Consider the following 15,228-nt stretch of genomic DNA (forward strand, 5'->3'; position numbering starts at 1 on the left):
CCAGCTGTCTTACCTACCAACGTCGCAAAGGACTTTTCGTGATATGAACAAATAGAAATGACACGCGGAGTAAATAACCTTCTGCCAAACAACATCAACGGAGAGCCACAGCTTGGTAAGTAAATCATCGCCATGTTGGTTCGGAATAAGGTTGGTTTACGAGTTTAACCGAATAAATAGGAGAGACCAGCGTTCTTCTACTTTTTTGAAATTATTATCTGCTGCCACCTATGGTTGGCCAGTGGAACTCATTCATCTTTTAGAGATGGACTAAAAAAACATTACCAATTTATTAATGAACTATAAATAATCTGACACATACACTAAGATATAATGTGTCCCTCCTAACTCTAACATATCTTTCATGCATTACAGAAATGTCTTTGTTTAAATATAACATGTGATTGTCCGGGCTTTTCCCTGTATCCCGTTCCCTCTGCCTTTCTCTTCCCCTCCTTGGTTTTGGTCCAATAGCAAAAACATCCCACCCTATGCATTCTCCTAACTGTTTTCCTTGACCTCAATAGGAAACGTCGTGAGGCCTTTGTGTGCATGCTTATTTGAATGTTAACATAAGTAACATTAGGATATGAGTAATTGTATCCATAAAACCACAACAGAAATGTTATGCATCCATACACTTCCACTGGAAGTACAGGCCCTGGCACCAAGACATTAATGTTACAGAGACATAGGGCAGACCTGGCCCTGGCTTGGCCCGCATTAATGTTACAGAGACATAGGGCAGACCTGGCCCTGGTGTGGCCTGCAAGGTCCAATACCAATGTGATCTCCAACCTGATTGACAGAATAGGTTGTGTCAAATGACCCAAAACAACCCATATGACTATATGTCATTGGTCATTACTGTCAACTGGCCGAAGAAACACCAAACTCGTTATATTCTCAGTGGAAAATGAAACATTTTAGGATAGTTTCGGCATGAAGATGCACTTTCATCAAATTTCTAGCTATCTTCTTTTTTAAATCTCCAGTCAATGAATGTATATGATGTTTAGATTGTTCTTGAGTGCAACGTGGTGGCCTTGGTGATTAAAATTGATGCAACTAACCTGCTATCCCGCAGCTTGCATGTTATTTAACTCAACTTTGCGTCTTTCATCTGAGCTCAATCATCTGAGCTGTTGTGTTCAGTGCTTTTTTTGCACCTGCTGATGTTCTGTCAAATACAAATTTCCGAGTAACCCAGGGAGTGACCCCAATAAGAATTCTCCTTCACATCTTTCCTTGGCCTCACAACGTTTCCTATTGAGGTCAAGGAAAACAGTTAGGAGAATGCATAGGGTGGGATGTTTTTGCTATTGGACCAAAACCAAGGAGGGGAAGAGAAAGGCAGAGGGAACGGGATACAGGGAAAAGCCCGGACAATCACATGTTATATTTAAACAAAGACATTTCTGTAATGCATGAAAGATATGTTAGAGTTAGGAGGGACACATTATATCTTAGTGTATGTGTCAGATTATTTATAGTTCATTAATAAATTGTTAATGTTTTTTTTAGTCCATCTCTAAAAGATGAATGAGTTCCACTGGCCAACCATAGGTGGCAGCAGATAATAATTTCAAAAAAGTAGAAGAACGCTGGTCTCTCCTATTTATTCGGTTAAACTCGTAAACCAACCTTATTCCGAACCAACATGGCAATGTTTTGCTTACCAAGCTGTGGCTCTCCGTTAGCGAAATTACGAATCCTACTATGGCCACGCCAATATCCCGAAAAGACACGCCCGCCTCTATTGCTGATTGGTCCGTCACACACGTCACCCCTATCTTTGATTCTACTGTCTATGGATCAGACTACCACGCTTTTACTGGCTTGATATTAGCTGCTATGGTTAGGGTTAGGGGTTAGGGTTAGGGCTCTGTCGGTGCTGTTAAAGTAGTAAACGATTATTAATGCTACTTTAACGGCACCAAAAACCCAGTCGAAACTATGGAAAAAGGGTGAAGTTCAAAACATGACGCAGCTTTTACTTCTTCGCCACCTACAGAGTTTGTTATGTACGATCATTCATAAACCCCATGTTATTTCCCATAGACATTTGACCAAGGGAACTGGAGCCTCGGAGGCGAAACTTATTCTTCAGAGGTCTATACGCTATCCGTTAATGTTGTTTGGCAGAAGGTTTTTACTCCGCGTGTCATTTCTATTTGTTCATACCACGAAAAGGTAAGCACTTTGCGACGTTGGTAAGACAGCTGGTTTTCACTGACATGAATCACAAACATACAACCCTTGATTTACACATGTTTCTGTCTGGTTTGAAGGTGGTGGACCACTATGAGAATTAGTGATGGCTCGTTCGCGAACAAATCAGTTCGAACGAACGACTCTTTAAAATGAACGAATCGACCTGATTCGCCGCTCTCATTCGACTCGTTCGTCGTCATTCGTCGTCGTTCGTTCTGCGAGACTCGCCGCTGACTCGCGAGTTGCCGTTCGTTCACTGACTGTGTTTAGCAGTGAAGACTCGAGGACTAAGAAGTCACGAGAGCCAGACGGACAACAACATCCCGATTCCGAACATGAAGCGCTCCTCAGCTAAAAGGAACTTAGTTAATGTTGTGTTGATTGATGACCGTTTGCACCATTGCACGATCGTGATTCGTTTGAGAATGAGAACGAGGGAGGAGCTGAGTCTGACCGACTCGGCTGAGAACTGTGCATTCGAGATTTGTTTGAACAAGAAAGAGGGAGGAGCCGAGTCTGACTTACTCAGTGACTGAGAATCATGATTCACCGCTACCGGAAATGCGGACGAATGACTCTTCTTGGCGAACTGACCGACGCAAACTGATTAATTCAAACGAATCATGAAATCCACCACTAATGAGAATCCAAGGAATGTGGGTTCTCTGGATAAAAACCACCAGCCTGCGGTGACGTCATGAAGCTTCAGGTATGCCCATGTACATTAACACATTAATGCAAACAAACTTCATTACTTTGTTGAATTGCCAAACTTAAAGAGGGACTCAATTCATTTACATTTATTTTCCTACCAGATTCAAGTGGACGTCAATGGAAAGATTGTAGAGGTGAGGTTTAGGATGTTTGGCTGTCGCTCAGCCATCGCTTCCAGCTCTCTGGTCACTGAATAATGGTTCAATGGGAAATCTGTAAGTTATATAATGTCATATATATGATGATAACTGAAAGAAATATATAAAATGTGTAATTCGGTGTTTCTTTTTTAAATTAACTTTAATTTCCCATACAAAGACATTGCCAAAGAACTCTGCCTGCCTCCAGTCAAACTCCATTGCTCTAGTAAGTGTTAAGTATGCTACAAAAATAGTTATAAACTTGGCTTGTTAAATGGTGAGATTATGGCATATTGGTAACTATTTTCATTTTAAACATTATTTTCGTTTTTCTTTACTGCTCACAGTAGATGCAATAAAAGCAGTGCTGTAGTGTCGCTCTAGTATTTTCATCAGTAAAAGTAGCTGTCGAAATGCAATTCATTTCAATTGCTGTTTCTGATTGATTGATTATGCTTGCCCAATAAACGTGTGTGTGAAAGAGGCATCACATGGCAATGGCACTCAGTTTAACCAATTTGAATGTTGGTTGCTCAATGGCATTTGCTTTTATAATTATGTTTTTATAATGTTTTTTTGAGGTAAGCAAATAATATTAACTGAAAATAATACTTTTGAGATAAGATTGCTGTTAATTCCTGCTATAATAATCATTGTAATTGATAAGTCAGTCTATCTGTTGAAATATAATATTGGCTTGAAGTGATAAGAAATCTTTCCCTTCCCTGCAAGATCATTTTTTAAATATATTTCTACAAAACATTTGTATTTTGCAATCTAGAAAAAACAAGTAAATGGCATGATTATCCTGAAATTTGTAATTATATTGTCCAAAAAAGGTGTATTCAGTTTATTCATGTTTCCTTACAATACAATAATCCCAGTTAAGATCACAGTGTATTTAAGCAGAGAAGTCGTTCTGCTAATATGCAAACAGCAGACGTTGGTAAAGGTTGTAGCTCTAAGGCCTTCTACTGAGAGAGGAGAAAGAATTCTTCACTACCAAAGCCTTTCTCCGACCATCCCTCTCCGTCTCTGCTAGCGAAATAATCATCCATGTATTGTCACCTCTAGACTGATAGAGATGACCAACAGAGTTGTCAACACATCTAGGATGATGTCGCCAATCACCTCACTCTCCAAAACCAATCAAGTGAGAACCATTATAACTGCAAAGCCCTACGCTCCCGGTCTCCCTCCTACCTCACTCCCACCCACCCACAGCCTCTACATCTGGTTTCCATGAGTCATTCAACTTTATAAAGAAGTAGTTATATATGTACTATATTACCATGCAGTGAGATCAGCAACATGGGACAATTATGTCAATTGGTTTCCTGTTTGTTGTACCGGATCACCTGATAATGTAGTACTGGTAGCCTACACCTACAATCTAAAATGTAATGTCAAATATCCAAAAGCTAATTCCAGTAGGAACAACAAGTTATACTTATATATAAATGATATATAAGTATAACAATATATATAATATAATATAATTATATATATATAATATAATTATTGTGCATAGGAATGCACAATCTTGATATTCCTTTTCCGTTTTTCTTCTTCCCACCAAACTTAATGTGGCCAAAACTACCGAACCAATCGATTCCATTCTGTCACAAAGGTCTAGGTCCATACATCTGGGCAATGACTTTTCATATTTGTAAACTTTATACTTTTTGAGATATTCTATTTTTAAAATACTATTTTCTACAATGGAAGTCAATGGGAGGACGGCGGAACCGTCCGCCCATTCTTTGACACTTGCTGCTTACAGACTTCGTAACTTGGTCATTTTTTTTATCGTTAACCTTCTTTCAAAGGTTTAACAAATCAAGACACTTGTATCTTCAATAATCTGAAAACAGAATTTCGATTACCTTTATACTTTTTTCACAATCAATCAATCAATCAATCAATCAATCAATCAATCAAGTTCCATGTCCGCCTCGTTTTCAGTTGGTCTCATTGAGGCTGGCTTTACACGACAACGATCTGAACACAAACTGCAAAAGTGGCGTTGCATTCCCACTTTTCATTCCGCGTTTAGACGAGCCTCTTTGGGTGGAAATCTACCTAAGCAGCGTAAGCAGCTCAGAGCACTAGTGGTGGATTTCATGATTCGTTTGAATGAATCAGTTTGCGTCGGTCAGTTCGCCAAGAAGAGTCGTTCGTTCGTTCGTTCGCATTTCCGGTAGCGGTGAATCATGATTCTCAGTCACTTGCTGTGTTCGAAATCGTTCCCTATTCCCTCTCTATTCGTTCCCTATTACTCACTATTCCCTATATAGTGTTTATGATATAGTGAACTATATAGGGAACGAACAAACGAGAATTTGGACACTACGCTGAACATTTCTGAACGTCATTTGCGTCAGTAAATGCGCCCGCATTGCATTGTGGTATACGGGAGTAACATGTAGGGAACATAATATGTTCACTCAAATTTTATTTATATTTATTTTATAGTGCACTATAATGAATGAAATTAAGCGCTGAGAATTCGAACAGCACTACAAAATGGCGAGCACCCTATATAGTGCACTATAGCCGTGATAGGGAACGATTTCGAACACAGCTACTGAGTCGGTCAGACTCGGCTCCTCCCTCGTTCTTGTTCAAACGAATCGCAAATGCACAGTTCTCAGCCAAGTCGGACAGACTCAGCTCCTCCCTTGTTCTCATTCTCAAACGAATCACGATCGTGCAATGGTGCAAACGGTCATCAATCAACACAACATTAACTAAGTTCCTTTTAGCTGAGGAGCGCTTCATGTTCAGAATTGGGATGTTGTTGCCCGGCTGGCTCTCATGACTTCTCAGTCCTTGAGTCTTCATCGCTAAACACAGTCAGTGAACGAACGGTGACTCGCGAGTCAGTGACTAGTGGGTGGAGCTGAGAGTCGAGTCTCGGCGAACGAATGATACGAACGAGACGAACTGAAAGGGGGAATCAGGTCGGTTCGTTCATGTTAAAGAGTCGTTAGTTCGAACTGATTCATTCGCAAATAAGCCATCACTACAGAGCACACTTTTGCGTTGTTAACCCTTTAGACGGGAACGCAACGGTGGAGCGTTTTTAAGATTTCCACTCTGGAGGGTGGGTTAATTTTGTTGCGTTTTTAAGCCCCGAAAACGCTGTCGCCGTCTAAACGAAAGGCACATCTGATAAAATATTTTGTCGGTTTCACCCGGGAGCGTTGTCGTGTAAAGCCAGCCTGAGTTGAGTGTGAGGACGTGCAGGCAGTGTTGCTAGATTGGGCTGATAATTGGCTGATAAAGGTTGTGCAATTAAGAGAAGACAAGAGACTGAAGTTGATGGTTTCTATGTTCAGTGTCGGATTTCTGTCCAACCATAACTCAACTCATCCAAATTCAATTATCAATCTTTGCATTGGCTATACAACCCTCAGCTGAATTTAACTGAAATATGGTTATGGTTCTTAGCAGATGCCTTTATCCAAAGTGACATGCAAAAAGATCCTAAAGATCACAGGCATTTCTATGCACAGTAATCCCTTATGCGTGGGATTACATTTTCTAGTTGTATATTGTTCTATTGTTTGTCTTATAATAATCGTTGTATACTTTTGTTAGATAAAGTGGTTTCATGACCCAGGATCTCCAGTTTCCAACTAAATGCTACATATTAGATTTCAGTGTTTTCATCATCTTCCATTGTGGCCATTTGTGTTTGCCTACTGGTGTGTACTATGTCCAGTACATTCACTATTAGCTCATCATTTTCACGGTTTCTTTGTCAAGACTCTGGCAGGTTGATAAAACACAAGACATTACAAAGTAGGAAATGTCTTGATCATTTCGCAGCATACTCATACAACCGACAGGGTCCTTTATGTTATAGTATATACGCAGAAAAAAACATGCCTTTAATACGTCATGTCACTCTTGCTCTCTTTTCACTTAGCATTGGTCAACTTTGAGATTGGGTAAGAGGAGCTACCCTCCGTTGGCAATTTAGGGTATGTTTTAACACAAGAAGCACGGCAAGCATAGTAAAAGCTACCAAGACACATAGCAGGGCCAGCAGGGCTGTAACTGCAGAGGAGTGGGCCGCAGCTGGTTCATGTCCAGGTGTGGGGAGGAAGCCAGCCTTGTTTGTAGGCGGGTAAGATCCATTTCCTTGGGCAGAGGATGAATTATTTGGCGAAGCGCCCTGTCCTACAGTAGTGCTGTAACAAGTCGGGTCCTCTTGAGGGACTGGAGGGGTCAATCTAAGGTGTGACTCTGAGCTTACTGATGGGGAGAGGCTGAGGGACAAACATTCCTCGTAGCTAAGGGTCTCCAGTGAAATGTGTGGAGGATACACACGAGTCATGGAAACATCTCTGTTAGTATTGTTCTTATTAACTGTTTTCACCAAAGACTTATCCAGTGTTTTGTCAAGTCTAGACAGGAGGCTAGGTTCAGGTTTGTTTCCTTGGCTGGGCTTCAGGATCAGAGGACAGATTGCTACAATGGAGAGGTTTAGCAGCAGATGGTGAGCTAGGTGAAACGGCTCTGTGCACACAAGGTCCGTGGCCATCTGAAGCCTTCCACTCAAAAGCCAACGGTAAAGATACAAGATGTCGCATTCGCACACCCACATGTTATTACCCAGATCTACAGATCTGAGTCTCGGGAGCCCGTCAAAAGCACTCTCAGGTACCGAACGCAAACAATTGCTGTTGATCTTGAAAATCTGCAGGTTGACCAATGAAGACATGGATAGCAGGTTGAGCGCTGATATACAGTTGGCGGAGAGGTCTAAATATGTGAGTGAGGGAGGTAGCTTTGCAGGCAGGCTGGTCAGCTGGTTACCTTTCAACGAGAGGACCTGCAGTCTGGTCAGGCCCCACAGCGCGGCGGGCTGGATGGCCCGGATGCGGTTGTCTTCCAGGTAGAGTCGGGTGAGGTTGCCGAGGTGCTGGAGTGCCCCTGACGTGATGTAGGTGATGCGGTTCTCCTGCAGCTGCAGGGTCTTCAGGCTGGGGGGCAGGCCGCGAGGGAACCGGGCGAGGTGGTTCTGGCTGAGGCTGAGCTCCTGCAGGCCAAAGAAGGGCCTGAGCAGGTGATCCACGTTACACAACTGGTTCCTGGCCACTGACAGGCCCGAGGTACTGAGGGGGACGGCGTCAGGGAGAGACCGGAGACCCAGGGACTCGCAGAGGACCAGGCTCCCCGGCTGGAGGCAGCAGCAGCCGGGTGGGCAAGAGGACAGCAGCAGCAGGCAGACGACCGGTGAACAGATGGACAGAACCAGGAGGACACCGCAGCATCCACTCCAAGGCATATCTCACTGTTAACCAGAAGACAAAAAACTATTGTGTATGAGGTCAAGGTATGAGTAGTGTTTGGTTAGAGCTTTCCTCTTTCAGATGAGCCGTACATATCTGTTATTTGTCTGTCTGTCTGTCTGTCTGTCTGTCTGTCTGTCTGTCTGTCTGTCTGTCTGTCTGTCTGTCTGTCTGTCTGTCTGTCTGTCTGTCTGTCTGTCTGTCTGTCTGTCTGTCTGTCTGTCTGTCTGTCTGTCTGTCTGTCTGTCTGTCTGTCTGTCTGTCTGTCTGTCTGTCTGTCTGTCTGTCTGTCTGTCTGTCTGTCTGTCTGTCTGTCTGTCTGTCTGTCTGTCTGTCTGTCTGTCTGTCTGTCTGTCTGTCTGTCTGTCTGTCTGTCTGTCTGTCTGTCCGTCCGTCCGTCCATGTATCAATTTGTCTATGTATCATTGTATTTATTTATCTATGTATGGATGCATGTATGTATCTATCTGTCCATGTGTTCTAGAGAACCTAGAGATAAAAAGATCATTACTTACCATTCTTCTATTGCTGTTTGATCTGATCTGGCTGTCCCTGCAGTCCTGATCTCTGGTCTCTATGGACAACCATCTTCTTTGAGAATTCCAAGCAGATGCTCATAAAAGTTTAAAGAGACCCTCAAGGTGCTGTATTACCTTACAGAGATCATCTCCATTGTGTTTAGTGCCAAATGGGTTTATGCCGATCAGTCTAAATTGTATTTTTTAAGAACATAAAACTTTTACTCAATGGAATTCAAAGGTGTTGACCCAAGCTACCGTGTCAAAATAGCACTTTATCAACTTCAAACAGATAGCGTTGAGCAAAAACACAATTCTTCATCTTACTGGCATGTTGTCTTGTTCCTGGGCATGTGTTTCCTTGTGAAAAGTGAAAGTTAAGCGTCAGTATTTTCTAGAATTATTTAGCACCTCGCTGACTAAAGAGCAGGGAATCCGACTCGAGTTTTAGTCTCCAATTTCCGCCACAACAAGCTGTTCATTATCTTTGACATTTGAGCTCTATGCTTAGTTTGCGAATCGTACAATATGCACAATATGCACACGAAAGAGATAAATATATTAGATTTTTGCGACTACAATTGGCTTCTTGTTTTTTATAATGACATTTGTTGTATTTATAGTTCAGCATTTAATAATTAATTAATCTTGTTTTTTGTAATTATTATCTTTTGACTTAAGAGACTTCCCTTTACCTTTCAGGCTATAAAACATAGGTTAGTTAAATTTAGTATAGCTAGTTATAACTTTTTAAATTACATCAACTAATTGATACCAAATGTATTTACTTTATATAATTACTTGTACCATCACTGGACATACCTATTTTCTACACTAATTCTTTCTGACTAGAATCAGTGTCTGTAATGTTAAATGTAAGGATTGTTCGTGTTGATCCTGTTTCAGAGCAAAGTCCCCCTTGTATCGGGTTGAAAACTGTTTAAATATTAATATAATCTTGTACGGACAGTAGTCAGACAAAATGGCTCTTGTCATTTCTAAATTGTACTTAACTGCAATCTGAAATTACCTGAGAAAAGTGATGGCTGAAATGAGTAAGTTACATTATACAGGTTAAAAAAAATAAAGCAAGCTGAGAATATACATTTACACTTGCACACACAATTGGTTTTATTGTTTGAATAAATATTTAAATAGGGTAAAATACGCCAAGCAAGTTTCCCTTTAATTTATCTACATTGGTATAACAGGTGCAAATCTTAGTCTGCAGTAGGCTATAGGCCTATAGCTTAGATATTTCACAAAAACTGAAAAATACAAAAAGAAACAAAAGAAACAAAGCAAATACTAAAAAAAAAACTTTTTTTGATTATGTTAATAGTATATAGACAAGTAGGCTATAGGCCTATAACCTACTTGTAAAACAAGTAAACAAGTTTACAGGATTCACTTTTTGCATCATACAGTAAATCAGATAGGATGAGCTCTCTAAAATAATAAGTTGGTAACAATAAATGTTTATAGTTAACGATCAACAATTAACCAAATGTTTTGCAGTTATTGTACAAACCTTAAAGGTTATGGTTAGAGAAGACCAAACAAATATAAAAGCAACACAATTAACAAAGCAAATTATTTTTTATTCATGAGAGACTTTAATTTCAAATATTGTGTCAAATGTATTTAATTTTAGTGTTTGCATTATCAATAAAAACAAATTGGTTGATATCCTTCTATTATAATGTACTCAATGAGGCGTCTTTGTTGACGAATCATCTCACATATTGTATATTTCAATGAGATGTAGTTGTTGAAAGGGAAGCACTTATAGCCTGAAGCCCAGGGGCATCTTTGAAAACGGAAATCTCTTTCAGACTAATACAACTTCTGCTTGTTTTTGTTTATACATCTCTCTGAAGATGTTCTCTGCTCTCCACTAAACCTCCGGGTCACTTTCCCCATCTGTGAATGCCCTCTATTCATTGAATTGTTTTCTGATTCTACTTAATCTTCCAATCTTTCTACCTCAACTCAACGGTGGTCAGAGAGCTGGTCGGAGCCCCCTTAGTGGTGAGCCTTCTTCAGGTGGCAGGTGCAGACCACGTGCTTCTCCTCTTTCTGCTTCAGCTGCTCCTTAGTGCTCCTGGCCTCCTCCCTCCTCCTCTCCATCACCGGCTCCTCCGCCTCTCTCACCTTTCGGACCTCCTGACGAGGCGAGGCCCTCCCCTCCCTGCCCTTCTCCCCCACCAGGGCCTTGGACGGCATGCGCAGGTTCTTGGGCGAGGCCATCTGGATGTGGACGCTCTTCACGTGGTCCACGGCGTAGGGCCGCTGCTCCTCCGCAGGACTGGCCTTGGCGGCGGCGGCCTTCCGGGCCGGGGGTCCGGCGGGGGGCTTGTAGGCCTCCAGCTTGCGCTTGTGGCTCATGGCGGAGGCGCAGCACACGATGAAGACCATGACAATGAGGAGGGAGGCCACCACAATGATGATGAGCATGTACTCCTGCAGGAAGTCCACCACACGGCTCAGCACAAAGTCCTTGAGCCGGATCATGGTGGTGGTGATGCCGTTGACCAGGGAGGGCGGGGCGGAGGTGACCTGAGAGCCCCCCTCCTCCGCCGGGGGCCGGGTGGAGAAGGAGACGGGGAACAGCAGCTCTGGCTCTGCTCCGTCTCCGCTGCCTCCGTCCATGGAGGCGTTGAGGAGGAGCGGAGCGCAGCGGCAGCCGCTCGCCAGGACCAGCAGCACTGCAGCGACACACGAGAACCCAGAGGACACCATCGTTCTCCTCTTCAGAGCCCTAGAGGAGGAGAGGGTTTTAGTTCAAGTCTCAATCTCATTGGCTCATTTTAGAGGCCGGGAATACCACAAACATTCCATCTCCTGTGAAGCACAGGTCTGATGTTCCTCCAGAACCCTGGCCTTAGGGATGTGAATGCAACCATGTGTAACCCAAATGCCTTACCGTTTACCAATAACGCAGCTTATTCATGTGAAATGAATCATAAGAAGAGACCAAGAAAAGTGTGTATGTCTGGGAAAATGATGGTATTCTGGTTCTTAGTTGCAGGTAAATCCTTCTCTTTTTTTACAAACATTTTCCATGTTGTATCAAATCTATTTTTCGCTCGTAGTCAGTAAGCGGTCATTACTTATTTTGGGGTGGAGACTGAGTTTAGGATTGAAGGGTTTATAATTTGTAGAAGAGGGAGGCCACCGTCCGCCACACCAAAGCAAGGAGGAAACTATATATTCTCCAAGGAGCAGAGACGAGAGTCGTGGGAGACCTGTGGCGAGAGAGCCTCTATATTTACCACTGGGCAACAGCTGCCTCAGAACACACTCTACAATAGTCAGGCCGTCCCTGCATACAGTAGAGAACCAGGTGTTGAATTCTTAATAGTTTAGGATAACACAAATGGAATTACAAATTACATCATAGCAATTCAATGGTGAAATTAAATATATATTTTAAGCATTAGGGTTCTAAGGCAGTGAACTTTTTTTGCAACAATGATAGTCTGTCATTTGTTTTTGCTGTTTATCTCGATCTATCTCTTTATTTATTGTCAAATGAAGTCCACTTAAAAGTCAGTCTAGAGTTCTATTATTATCTGTGGCTAACAGTCAATGCCTTCACAGTGCATATGTTACTGACAGGTGGCTGACCTATAGTGTGTAATTAGACATGGCTGTCTGTGATGTGCAGGCTTCTAATCACCAACATGTAGGAGTGTACCCACGGCTATGTTCATCTTCTTACATATGACAGACCTCTCGCTGTGTGGCCACAATGTATGCATTATGAACGGGTCAACTAGAAGGTAGGCCTGGTTCTCTTACCGCTATACAGTGAGAGCAGCCTAGCCCTGTGTAAGCAAGGCCTTTTTCTAGCCCTGTCATTATCTCTTGGTAAGTCATGGTTGGTCCTTCACATTGAGGCTTTCTACAGGCAGATTCCACCATGTTACAACTGTCCTATTCAACTATATTTGACATGGAATTATAAAGTGTATTTTATATATATATATATATGTATATATATATATATATAAAATATGACTTGACCCTTTCAATTTATTTCACTTGAGATTACGGATGTATTTAAATATATTAAAAAATTCTAGCATACCGGCTGAAGGAGAAAACGTTTTTCATTTGGACAACATGGGTGGGATCCCGGTCCATATGTGGTTCACTATTCACCAGACTAACCTGTCTCTGTTTAGAATGACCTGCTTGTCTTTGGTGTAAACTTAAGATCTCAGGGAAAATCTACGGAACCGCAGGGAGAATCTAGTGAGGACAACACCTGCTCAAAGACAGAGATACAGATCTGCTGGAATACCGAAATGATCCCATTACACCCAAATCCATTCAATAAAACATGCACAACCGCTACAGTTAAAGAGAAATACCCTATCGTCAAAACAAGGTAATTAACAATCCTGAAAAATAAAAAGATAGAACAAGTATGTTCCAAGTATTATATTGTCAAAATATGGTCTGCAATATGGTCCTATAGCTCAATCATAGAGCATGGCACCAACACACCCAACTGTTGGATCCCACTGGATCCTCACTACTGTAGGAAGTGTCAACCAAACTGCCCTGAATTCTATGAATCGAAAAAGAAGAAAAAAGTGAAAATACTTACGGTACAGAATGCTTCCGCTTTGTTCTTAGAATACAAGCTGGCGGAGCGGCAGAGAGAGGGATGGAAGGAGAAATGTTGCTGGGAAGAGGTTGCAAGAAGAATCCACCCAGCTCGTTCTGCTCCATCCCTCTATTTCCAGACTCTCCTCCCACTTTTCTTTTTAATAACACATCCACAAACCTCTAACCATCTAAATGTTCTAGTGCAGTGGGGACTCAAAACATGATTCTTCACATAATACTTGTCAAGATAGGTGGAATATCTGTGTGCTTTATCTCATGACACACGGTCTGAGATCTGGGCGCTGAATATAACGAGGAAACTAATTGCTTCCGACGGGAAACACAACTTACAACTTACAAGTTCTTACTTCAAACTTAACAAATGTAGCCTTTTTTAGGATCTTAAAGAATGTGTGTGTGTGGGGTAGGGGAGTAAAGTTGACCTAACAGTTTAAAGTTATGGTGTCTTGTCTTGGGTGTACTGTGCAGCAGTAGAGCAGCGAGGGGTATTCTGGGCCTGCAGGGCGAGTCTCTAGGCTTCTCTTTTCCCTCTCTAATTAGATCCCTGTGATTACAGCATGACTTCTCTGGCCATGTACAGGAGCCTTGCACAGGGAGGTTTGATTCAGAAACACATGTCCCAAGTGAAGACATCGCTTCATGTGGTCCATTGCAGGCGTCGGCTGGCAGGAACACGGAAGAGAAATCGATTCCTGTTTAAGGCAGAACTGGAAGCTGTAATTTGCTTGAATGTGGCTACGCTGTTTTGATCAACATAAATTTGATGGCCATGCACATGATCTTATAACAGGTGCATCAAGTAATAAGTACACCTTTCAGAATATTCACATTTAAAAAATCTGTTAAAGGGGTAGTTCGGGATTTTGGACCTCATCGGACCTCATTTCCAAGTGAGCCAGTGTGTTATTTATCATTGGAGACGTTTTCAACATGTTTCATAAAGTCCTTCTAGCTGCAGAAATTGCTGGTGCTACACTAGCGCAAGTCGATGGTTTCTGCTAGCCTGCAAATAAAAACAGTTTTACCCACTCCACAGTACACCCGAGGCAAGTCATTTATAATGCCACTATTGATGTAAATGTCTGTGTTGATAGAATAATGTTACAAATAAAACTATCCTTGCATCGCATTGCATTTAGTTTATAATCCCTGTAGTTGGAAGCAGGCTACGGCAGCGGCGGACTGATATTACCTGGAGTGCGCTTCTGTTTACATTCTGCTGTAGTGACTTGGATGCTACACCGGAGCAAAGTGAAAATCCATCGCTGCTGAGAAAGTAGTCCCTCAAAATGTAATGCGATACGGAAGGATAGTTTTATTTCTAACATTATTCTATCAACACAGACATTTACATCGATAGTCGGGCGTTATAATTGACTTGCCTCGGGTGTACTGTGGCAGGGGTAAAACTGTTTTTATTGGCAGGCTAGCAGTTCCCCTAAACTTGCGCTAGCCTACCACCAGCGATTTCTGCAACTAGAAGGACTGAATGAAAAGTGTTGAAAACGGTCTCCAATGATAAATAACACACTGGCTCACTTGGAAATGAGATCCGATGTCCAAAATCCCGAACTACCCCTTTAAAGATATTGATTAGTCACCAATTCATTTGCAACATTGATGATTTCAATTAAATAAATAACAGATTTAACAAACATGTATATACAAAAGTAAACTTAAGTAAAAAAAACGATGATC

General features: G+C 41.9%; 2 protein-coding genes across 2 annotated transcripts in view; both read right to left on the reverse strand.

Moving 5' to 3' along the window:
• Positions 1-8,367, reverse strand: part of LOC311343975 (uncharacterized protein) — a gene marked incomplete at both ends in the record, with an annotated part of 14,320 nt that extends 5,953 nt beyond the window's left edge. Inside the window, one exon of the mRNA XM_084468926.1 lies at positions 7,333-8,367. Within this exon, the coding sequence (XP_084325052.1) occupies positions 7,333-8,367 (1,035 nt within the window). The remainder of the gene's footprint in view (positions 1-7,332) is intronic.
• Positions 8,368-10,914: 2,547 nt separating this feature from the next.
• LOC311343977 (uncharacterized protein) lies at positions 10,915-11,631 on the reverse strand (the record flags this gene model as incomplete). The annotated part of the gene is made up of 1 exon (XM_084468927.1): positions 10,915-11,631. The coding sequence occupies one exon, from the start codon at positions 11,629-11,631 to the stop codon at positions 10,915-10,917; it is 717 nt and encodes a 238-aa protein (XP_084325053.1).
• Positions 11,632-15,228: the final 3,597 nt, after the last annotated feature.

This window comes from Micromesistius poutassou, assembly GCF_964030765.1.
Source record: "Micromesistius poutassou genome assembly, chromosome: 5".
Taxonomy (NCBI): domain Eukaryota; kingdom Metazoa; phylum Chordata; class Actinopteri; order Gadiformes; family Gadidae; genus Micromesistius; species Micromesistius poutassou.